We start from the raw sequence: 9,899 nt of genomic DNA, 5'->3' as shown, positions 1-9,899 counted from the left end.
TGTTTTTTATTCCTTCCCTCCTGCTGGCAGTGCCAGCAGGGCCTCGTGTGTGAAGATGGTGTCACCTCAGCCTCAGTTTGAGCCATGACTTTGCTAATAAAGAGTTCCAAAGATGCTGACCGTGACCTTCCCTTCACTCCATCTCCTTCCCTTCCGAAAGGGGAGCATCTCAAAAGCACATGGGGGATTTGGTGGACACAAAGCTTCAGAAAGGTCAGAGAGATATTGAGTGACATTGTTACTGCCATGGATAGGAGATGAACCACAGCAGCTCCAGTCCTGGTGGCCCAGAGCTGGAAAAGAAAAAGAAGATACAGTGGTTTGTATGATCTCAGGTTTGTGTGTGAGGGAAGGGAAGGGAAGGAAGGGAAGGGAAGGGAAGGGAAGGGAAGGGAAGGGAAGGGAAGGGAAGGGAAGGGGGAAGGGAAGGGAAGGGAAGGGGAAGGGAAGGGAAGGGAAGGGAAGGGAAGGAAGGGAAGGGAAGGGAAGGGAAGGGAAGGGAAGGGAAGGGAAGGGAAGGGAAGGGAAGGGAAGGGAAGGGAAGGGAAGGAAGGGAAGGGATGGGAAGGGAAGGGAAGGGAAGGGAAGGGAAGGGAAGGGAAGGGAAGGGAAGGAGGATGGGAAGGGAAGACCCCAAAGCAAAAAAAAACAAAACAAAGCAGAAAGAGGAAATTTGGGTCTGCTAGGTTTGAGAAGCTACTGCTGTCATAGAAAAACAAAGTAGCAAATACGCCTGATCTGCGGTGAGGTGAGCACTGCAGGTACAAGTTCCAGAATGCCTGGAGGTGAGAGCTGCCGGGTCGGTGCCAGCTGGCTAGTAGCCATGCCCCAGGAATGTCCCTGGCATCTACCAGGCAGAACCCAGACTATCCCACAAGTTCACCTAGGGCTGATCTGGCAGGAGAGGGCTCTGCCTTTGGGAAATGGAGGGAAGAACAGGAGGTCACCCCAGCTTTATTCAGCTGAGAAACACAGTCTGCAAGAGGGAGGTGGAATTACGTGTTTTGGCCACCTTCGAGGTCGGGTGGCTGCCAAGCTGAGGGTGCAGAAGGAGCCCTACCCTGGGGACAGCTTTCCTAAACCAGCCAGGGCTCTTCAGATGAGGAGTAAGAGAAGCTTTCCCTCCACAGAGGGTGGAACCAGAGGGTTTGACCATCCTTTAGGAAAGCCCCAGCCTTGAAGCATTTTGTAGGCTTCTGCTCCCTCAGGGCGTGGGTAGAGCACCCAGCCAGGTGCAGGAACTGTCCCCTCAGCATTCCCCTCGCCGAGAAGGGCTGTAGGTGCCGAAATGACAAGTGGCAGTACCTCGGGGACCCCCAGCACCGCCCCTGTCCCGCAGGGGACGAGAGGGGGCTGAGGAGAAGCGCCGAGCCCAGCGGGGGCACGGCGGCGGCTCCTGCCGAGGGACCCCGGGCTGCGGGATGCGAGCCCTGCACGGATTCCCTGCGGCACAGGAGGCCGCCCTGCGTGGAAAAGGGGCCGGTCCCGAGCCGGGAAGGAGGAGGAGAGGGTGGGTCGCTGTGTCTCCTGTCGGGCTCCCGCAGCCGGGCCGGCAGCGCAGCGGCAGCGGGGCTCCTTCCCCACCATGATCCTCTGGCTGTGCCTCTGCTGGGGCTTCTCCCCCTCGGCGGGACAGCCCGACTCGGAGCTGATGGCCAGGTACCTGGAGGAGCAGCTGCTGGCGGATTACAGCATCGTGGAGCAGGTAGGTTTAAAGGCGGAGGTTGTTCGGGAGCATCAGGTGGCCGCGGCTGGCTTGTCCCCTCCTCACCAGCGGTATTGACAGGCGGGGCAGTCTGATAAAAATGCGCTAATCCCACCTGTCCGTGCAGCTCAGCTCCGTGCTACAGCCAGCATGGAGCCGTGCTGGGGGTGCTGAGGCAGGAGATGCCCCTCTGGTGATGCTGCTGCTGCCCCGGGATGGGGCCGGTCCGACACCCACCCGTGGCTGGGCTAGCGGGGCACCTCACAGGGACAAGGGAGTTAACGCCGTGTCCTGGCCACACTCCAGGCTGAGTAATTCCGAGTATTTCAAGCTCGGGGGATAGCTTTTTTCTGCCTATGGGCTTACTGTACTTGATTTTTAAACTCATGCTGGATGAAACAGACCACATGAATTTCAGTTTCTAAATCGCTTCTTGACAGTGGAAGGAAAAAAAAATATTCTACAAGTGAGGGTTATTATGTTGTGTAATTGTGTGGCTTAGATTTTCTGAGGAAATGGGATTGAAAGAGCAATGAACTTTCTGCAAGGGTTTGGGTCGTGGTTTGGGAGACTGTACTCTATTTCAAGTGGAAAGTATCCCTGCCTGTGTCAGAGGGGCTGGAACTAATGATCTTTAATTTCCTTCCAATCCAAACCATTCAGATTCTATAAACCCCTGAGCTTCAGGTCTGTGCTCACATCTGTCAGGTCCATAAGAGATACCACATGTGACTTTGAGTCACTTAGGGCGGCAGTCGTTTATCTAAATTTGATCAGATCTGAGAGGCTCTGTAGCACCTGAGGCACCCATGTGGGCCTGAGATACAATGCAGGAACTATGGAATACCTGTGCCTTGCTGGAGATCAGGTGGGATAATCCAGTCTGTCTAAAATGTCAGTATTTGTCTGTATTTGGCATCTTCTGCCATGCAGCAGGTGGGAAGAGTGAGACTCTTCACGTGTATCTGTATCTATCCCACTTAGAACAGAAAGAATCTCCCTCCAGAAGCATCCACATCTCTCCCTATGGGGACACCAAAAACTTTGTTGTCACTCCTGATTACTGTGGATGCATATTCCTTTTTGGGGAATTCAGCCACAAACCAACACTGTTTTACAAACCCACCTGTCCAAGAGGGAGAGAATATCTCCCCCACTGCCAGTGCAGTGGTATCTGGATCACTCAATCTGCTTTAGTGGGAAAATCAGTTGCAAAGCTCAGAGACCTGGCTCACAGTGCTGAAGGAACCTGCTTGATGTTGCTAGAGGCACATGAGGGTGTTTTCATAGGAGCTGTGCTGCTGGCAGGTCAGCAGCAGCAGTCACTTCCACCAGAAAAGCAGTGATGTGTAAATAGGTGTGGTGACCTGGTGCCCTGGGACAGCCAGATCTAGAAGAGGACATCTGTCTGTCCTCACTGAACACCTGAGCCAGGCTGAGAACAGGCAGGTGCTCCCCTAGATCGAGACACTGTGCTAGAAACAAATCCACTGCACAGCTTATATCCCATACACCATGCTGGGTCTAACAGATGGCAATAAGTTATGGGGTCACTGCTAGCAATTATCTGGCTTTAATGAGTGTGTTGGAAGCTTTAAAGCTAAAGGTTGATGGTAATTTGGAAAATGTTCCATTAGATGATGCCAGTGAAGCTGCCTAATTGGAACAGTCCAGTAGACTGATAACAATCCCTGCAGCAGTGTTTTAGCCATAGTCATGAGGCCCTAGAAAACAGGATACTGCTATCTAGTGATGCTTAGCTCCTCACTGATGTCCACTGGGTATCCCCAAGACTTTAGAAGGAAGAAACCAAAGAAGACTTGATTGAAGAAGCCAAGTACACAGAGCCTTATTAATTGCTTGCAATTAAGCAAGCAAACAAAATGGGTTTTGGTGGGGAAAGATAAAAACAGAAACTAAGTTTCCAATTTCACTGATTAGTCTTTAAAAAACTCCTGTGACCATTCCATACAGAACAGGTGGATTTGTTCCAAAAAGGTAAACCTTCAGTAAAAATACTGAGGCCTGTTGGTCTCTCATCCCACCTCTGCTCCAAGCAGGACCAACTTCAGAGACATTTATCTCTCTTTTACTGAAGAACCGGCAGTGGTGGAGACTCTTCAGCCTCTCACTACCAGGCTCCTGAGGGGCTTTTATTTGTCTGAGATACAGACCCAGACAGACGGTTTCTTCCAACTTAAGATGCAAACAACTCCTCCTCTCCTCTCCTCTCCTCTCCTCTCCTCTCCTCTCCTCTCCTCTCCTCTCCTCTCCTCTCCTCTCCTCTCCTCTCCGCTCCTCTCCTCCTCTCCTCTCCTCTCCTCTCCTCTCCTCTCCTCTCCTCTCCTCTCCTCTCCTCTCCTCTCCTCTCCTCTCCTGCTGCCTCTCCCTCCTCTCCTCTCCTCTCCTCTCCTCTCCTCTCCTCTCCTCTCCTCGCCTCTCCTCTCCTCTCCTCTCCTCTCCTCTCCTCCCCTCTCCTCCCCTCCTCCCCTCCCCTCCCCTCCCCCTCCCCCCCTCCCTCCCCTCCCCTCCCCTCCCCTCCCCTCCCCTCCCCTCCCCTCCCTCCCCTCCCCTCCCCTCCCCTCCCCTCCCCTCCCCTCCCCTCCCCTCCCCTCCCCTCCCCTCCCCTCCCCTCCCCTCCCCTCCCCTCCCCTCCCCTCCCCTCCCCTCCCCTCCCTTGGTTCTACTTTTACAACCTGTTGGCTAATAATGCAGAAGGAAATAGTAAAGATTCTCATGGATGAAACTTTAATTTCCCCATTGGGCATTCCTGAGCTTTTCAATGCATGATATAAACAGACACAAAATCATCTTTTTGGCAAGGGCTGCTGCTATTTCAGAGGGAATCAACTCAAAGGGCAAATCAGGTGAAAAAATATTGTTGCATTCTTTTGCTCTCTGGGGTTCCACTGACATTTTAAGATGGCACTGGCTTCCCTCATGGACAAAAGACTTGCTTTGGGGAGGGACTTGAGATGTTGAGCTGAAAGCTACTCTACTCACACCATGTGAGAAGTCAGGGGAGTTGAGGCAATGAGTATGACTGTGCTCTCATAGGTGAAGCACTGTTTCATAATAAGGTCTGTGGCTGAATTTAAATATCTTTATTCCTGTTTTGCACATCACCAGTGCTTTTCTGTCACTGCACAGTAAATACACAGTACCTGTGGAGAATATTTAGGCAACAGATCTGCTCTTGAGCTAATATTTATACAGCTGAAGCTGTAGCATTGATTTAAATTAGTTATAGAGCTTTTGGATGGTTTGGGTTGGAGGGGACCTTAAAGAGCACCCAGTTCCAAACCCTTGCCATGAGCAGGGACATCTTCCACTAGACCAGGCTACTCAAAACTCCATCCAGCCTGGCCTTCAATATTTCCAGGGATGTTCTTAGCATCCAGGGCCAGGGCTAAAGGCTGACCTTCCTGCCATCATATAGAGGGTCCCTTGCCAAGCACCGTTTGCAAAACACCCAGCACCTCCTTGCCCGAGACAGCCACATTCCACTGCTGAGCTTTGATCAGTGGGCCTGTTAATACAGGAGAGACTCAGGTTTTAATTTTAACCAGAGGAGCATTTGAACCTGGCCATGGGTGATCAGTCACACTGCCTCATGTCTGGGATTAAACAAGTGACATGTCTGCTGTGAGCTGAACAGAACCCACTCATTCCCTTAACTCTTTGCAGGTTGCTCGCCGTGTCCCAAGACAGGCCAAATTCCTGCAGAGGCTGGTACGTATCACACCCTGTCTTTATTTTACCTCATGGGTGCTGCATTTCCCCTGGATGTGTGTGTGTGTGCATCCCTGTGCCTGGGAATGGACTATTTGATGGTAGAGTGAGATGCTGGGTAACAAAAAAAAAACAAATCTTCACTTTGATCAATGCAACAGGTTCTTCTAATATTTCCCAATCCATCTTCTCAAGCCCAGATTTGGAGAAAGAATATGTAACATCACTAACCTCAACAATGTAGTGAACATAAGCCTTATGAAATTTCATTGAGTTTGAAGAGAATGGGAGTTTGCTTTGAAATTTGAAGATCTCTGTCATTCTCTGACAAAATCTACTGGAGAAAGGAAGAAAACAAGGAGGCAAATATCCTTCTTTCAGCACAGAAATCTAAAATTCAGATGTAGAGAGGCAGTCAGTGGAATTGCTGTTCATGGCCAGTTGTTTTTCTGGCTTTTCTGAGAGACTTCCCAGTTAAGAATTGGTGGAACTCATTTCACACACTGAGCAGCCACCACCTTAACAGCTTCTGGTCTCCTTCATCTTGGACAGATTGGAATCAGCAGCCTACAGAGAAACTCTCAGGCTTATTACCAGTTTATTACTTCTAATCTGAGAGACAGTTAATTTGTTTTGATGAAAGTAACCGATAAAGGCAAAAATAGGGAATGGATTTTATTTATATTCATCTCTTTTTCTATCCTTCCAAATATTTCATGTAAACAAGCATAAAATAATTTGTTTGGTGAGAAAATTTCAGCTGCCAGTTCATCATCATAACCAGGACACCTCCACAAAGCATCCAGCCAACCTGGCTCATAGCAGTGTGCTAATCTGCTGCCTTGGCATTCCCTCACTTAATTTTTAATAGGGATGATAAATCATGATAATAATAACATTAAACAAATGGTTTGTTTTTCTTTTTTTTTTTTTCCTTTGAGCTGCCTCTCATCTTCTGAAGGCCCCAATAAAAAGTGCAGGAAACAAACAGTTTGTGCAGCTGTAAGTCAGAGCACCAGGCACTGATGGATTGTGCAAGAGCTCCAGGGAATGCAGCACAGGAATCTCAGAGTGGAACTCGGGCTGCCTGCCCAGCCTGACAGAGCAACCTGTTTGGAAATGGCCTGTGCCCCCACCATTTATATTTTCTATATACAGGGAATAGCAGATCCCTTCCAGGGATGGGAAGGTGAACCAATTATTTCATCCTCAGCTCTACATGATGCCCTTATTCAGTGTCTGATTTCCCCACATCCACCAGGAAGAGGGAGGGTTGTTAAATGTCTTTTTTCATTGTGTTTTTTTTGCCATTCCTCAGATTGTAAGTATATCAGATCTGGAGCTTGTTCAGTGGGATATTTTCTGCCTTACCAAGGCCAGGTCGGACAAGGTTTGGAGCAACCTGTTCCAGTCAAAGGTGTTCCTGCCTATGGCAGGGGGTAAGAACTGGATGGGCTTTAAGGTCCCTTCCAACCCAAACCATTCTGTGATTCTATACCAGAGATCAGCTGAAGCCAGCAAAGAGTGGATTTAGCAAAAAAATCCTAAGTGACTTTTCTTTTTCATAAAAAATACCATTCAGCTGTGGAACTCCTTGCAGCAGGATGTTGCAGATGATAAAAGTTCACATGGATTGAAAAAACAGCTGTGTATAGTAATAGGAGAGAAATCCACAGTGTACAAATATACCACAAAAATACCACCCTTGACTCGGGAGTTCCTTCAGCCCCAAATTACTGAAAACAGAATATTTCTGGGTAGCATCAGTGCAGGTTGTACTGTTTTTACACTCTCTAAGCATGTGCTGTTGGTCTCTGCCAGTGACAGGCTACAGGGTTAGAACTGCTTTTTTCTCACCCAACACAACCATTCTCCTGTTGCTGTCCTGACAGTGGCAAGTTCATGCTCTCTGTCACATTTGAAAGAATTTCTGACTTCCTGTGAATCCATCAGTGTGTTCACAGTGTCAGACAGGTCACTGCAGGGCCACTTGTATCTCAAGTGACAGGCAAAGGACTTGATCCTCTTTTGCTGATCATCTGTCAGCTACGTATAAACCCACAGTTTTTTGTGAATTGCAGCACATGGGGGTGAATGCAGAAGGTCTGACACCAAAGAATTTGCTGTAGTTTCCGATTCTTTCTATATCTGCTGTTATTAAATCCTCTGTGTACCTTGCTATACCACAGGCAATTATTGTCATGGAAGATTGAATGAAGCATCAGATCATTATATCTGAAAACATTCCTACAACCCTATTTCAGTCAAAACTCCCTATCTTCTCTACCTTCTGGATAATGAGACTAGAAGGCCATGTCTATGTATCATGGAAGGTCCTAAGAACAGTAGGATCTAGTTCTAATTAACAGCAGTTAATTAAGCAGTGGTCTAAGGGTGGGACATTAGACCTGTGCAGGGGTGTTCTAGCCTAGAGCCATTGCACTGATCTGCCTAAAATCAGTGAGGTGAATCCTACCCAGGATGTTCTAATCTCATGTCATTGTGTTCCACGTGAGCTGAACAGGATCCTGGACACAGAACACATTCCCCAGTTAATCTATCATGACTAGGCTCATCTGAGACACATCATCACTCTTTCCAAGCCTTGCAAATGTAGGCAGGTAGGGCTTCATGCCAAGTCTCTTGGTAGATCTGTATTTCCAGCAGATCCTCATTCTTCCATTTTCCTGGAATTCACTAGCCCAGCAACTTGGTTAGTTGGATGCTCAGTTACTTCTGATGCCATCAGCTACTGCAGAAATATTCTTGTTTCATACTCAGACAAAAACTTGCTCCCTTTCTTAAGCTGTTTGCCAAAATTATTTTTGTTCTGAAAGAAAGCCTGGACGGGCAGCTGAAGAGCCTGCTCTTGTCCTCACAACTCTTACATGACTGTGAGTTTTTACCAACCTCAATAGGAAGAGTCTGACTGTATTTGGCTTAGTGAGGTTGCTCTGTATTTACAGTGTATTTTACCCCTTATCTCCTTTCTGCTTTTGAGGGTTTGGCCTTTGATTGTGTAAGTTAACGTACAGATTTTTCTTTCTCAAGGGCTGCTTACAGTTAATTACACTGAAGTATTCCAGGAAGAAAACATTTGAGCTCCATGGAGATATTGCTGTCAAAAAACACATTAGTCTGGAGAAATGCTCCAACTCAGGACTTGTGCACGAAAACACATTCCCAAGAAGCAGAAATTGGCTTTCAGCTTCCATTGCTACATCATGTGTCATTCACTGCTGTCTCTGCTGGAAGGAGTCCAGTGTGGGCTAAAAAGCTTAAAATACTTTGTTTGAGATGTCACAGTGTCAGTGTTTTTTATTAAGTCTCTTCATCCATTAGTGCAGACTTCCAGGATGGATTGTCAACAGAGGAGGACTCAGTTGACTCCACTGACAGCAGTTTCTCTGTTTACATAACTTAGGGATCTGACTGGATGAATTTGGAGGTGCTGCTTCATAAATGGTGATGTCACTCTTTCAAGAAGTCTTCCATCTGCTCTTGTGCACAGTGAGCAGGGCAGGGTCTGTGACAGTTCTGGACCCCATGGGGACATATTTTGGGCTTCTCTTCCCAGGCCACGAGGGAATAATCCTGATCCTCTCACACAGTCAGAGCTGAAGGCTTCAGTTTAGGACAGAGATGGATTTTGTCAGGGTGTTTCACAACTTAAAGGCTGGCATAAACAGAGTTCTCATATTTTCCCAAGCACTGGACAATGTCTGTGGCCTCTGTGCATGAGCAAAGGCAGTACCACATTCCTGATTCCTGTTTGCAGCTCACCTGAAACTTTGAGGACAAGCCCACCTTGCCTGTTGTCAGGAGTTCTAATACTCATTGGGTAGGAGTTTGCCAGTCCAGATTAAACATTAAATCCATGGAAACACTGAAGGGGTGAGTTATCCAGCTGTCTGTTTAGAGGTGACATTTGATTCCCATAGGAAACCAGGCCTCGGATGTCCGAGTTCAATGTGAGATCCACGATCATTTCCCGGTACGCTTTCACCACCGTGTCCTGCACCATGGTGAACAGTGGCTCTGAGGCACGGGAAGCAGTGTTTGAGATGCAGATCCCAGCTGCAGCTTTCATCTCCAACTTTACCATGTAAGTAATGCACAGACCAAGTCTAGGGATGCCATGGTACTAAATTCAAATCCTCAATGCAAACAGGGAGGGAAGCTACTCTATTTCCCATCTGAGTGTCTTTTAACTGTTTCCTTCTCCTCCTCTCTCTGATTTGAATGAGAAAACTCTCTTCAAGACCTCAAAAACCTTTCCAGGGAAAGGTTCAGCAACAATGGCACATAATTTATCTCACCTGACTGACTAATGTCTAAAAATCTTCTTGTAATTTCCTGTCCTCCGCATTGTAAATGGAGCAGAAATCAACTCTAACCAGCAGATAGGTTCAGTGGCTGCTGGAGGTGTGAATGATAAACCAAATAGAGAGAAACCTCATAG

The 9,899-nt window shown here is 47.9% G+C and overlaps 1 protein-coding gene across 1 annotated transcript in view; it reads left to right on the top strand.

Moving 5' to 3' along the window:
• The first annotated feature begins 1,513 nt into the window (after window positions 1-1,513).
• Window positions 1,514-9,899, top strand: part of LOC131573542 (inter-alpha-trypsin inhibitor heavy chain H5-like) — a 40,652-nt gene continuing 32,266 nt past the window's right edge. The window contains exons 1-3 of the mRNA XM_058827596.1: window positions 1,514-1,705; window positions 5,393-5,437; window positions 9,379-9,542. Coding sequence (XP_058683579.1) covers window positions 1,586-1,705; window positions 5,393-5,437; window positions 9,379-9,542 — 329 coding nt within the window. The 5' untranslated portion in view covers window positions 1,514-1,585. The remainder of the gene's footprint in view (window positions 1,706-5,392; window positions 5,438-9,378; window positions 9,543-9,899) is intronic.

Source organism: Poecile atricapillus, chromosome Z, assembly GCF_030490865.1.
Source record: "Poecile atricapillus isolate bPoeAtr1 chromosome Z, bPoeAtr1.hap1, whole genome shotgun sequence".
Taxonomy (NCBI): Eukaryota; Metazoa; Chordata; class Aves; order Passeriformes; family Paridae; genus Poecile; species Poecile atricapillus.
Note: the sequence above shows the minus strand (reverse complement) of the source record. Positions and strands in the feature narration are given on the sequence as shown.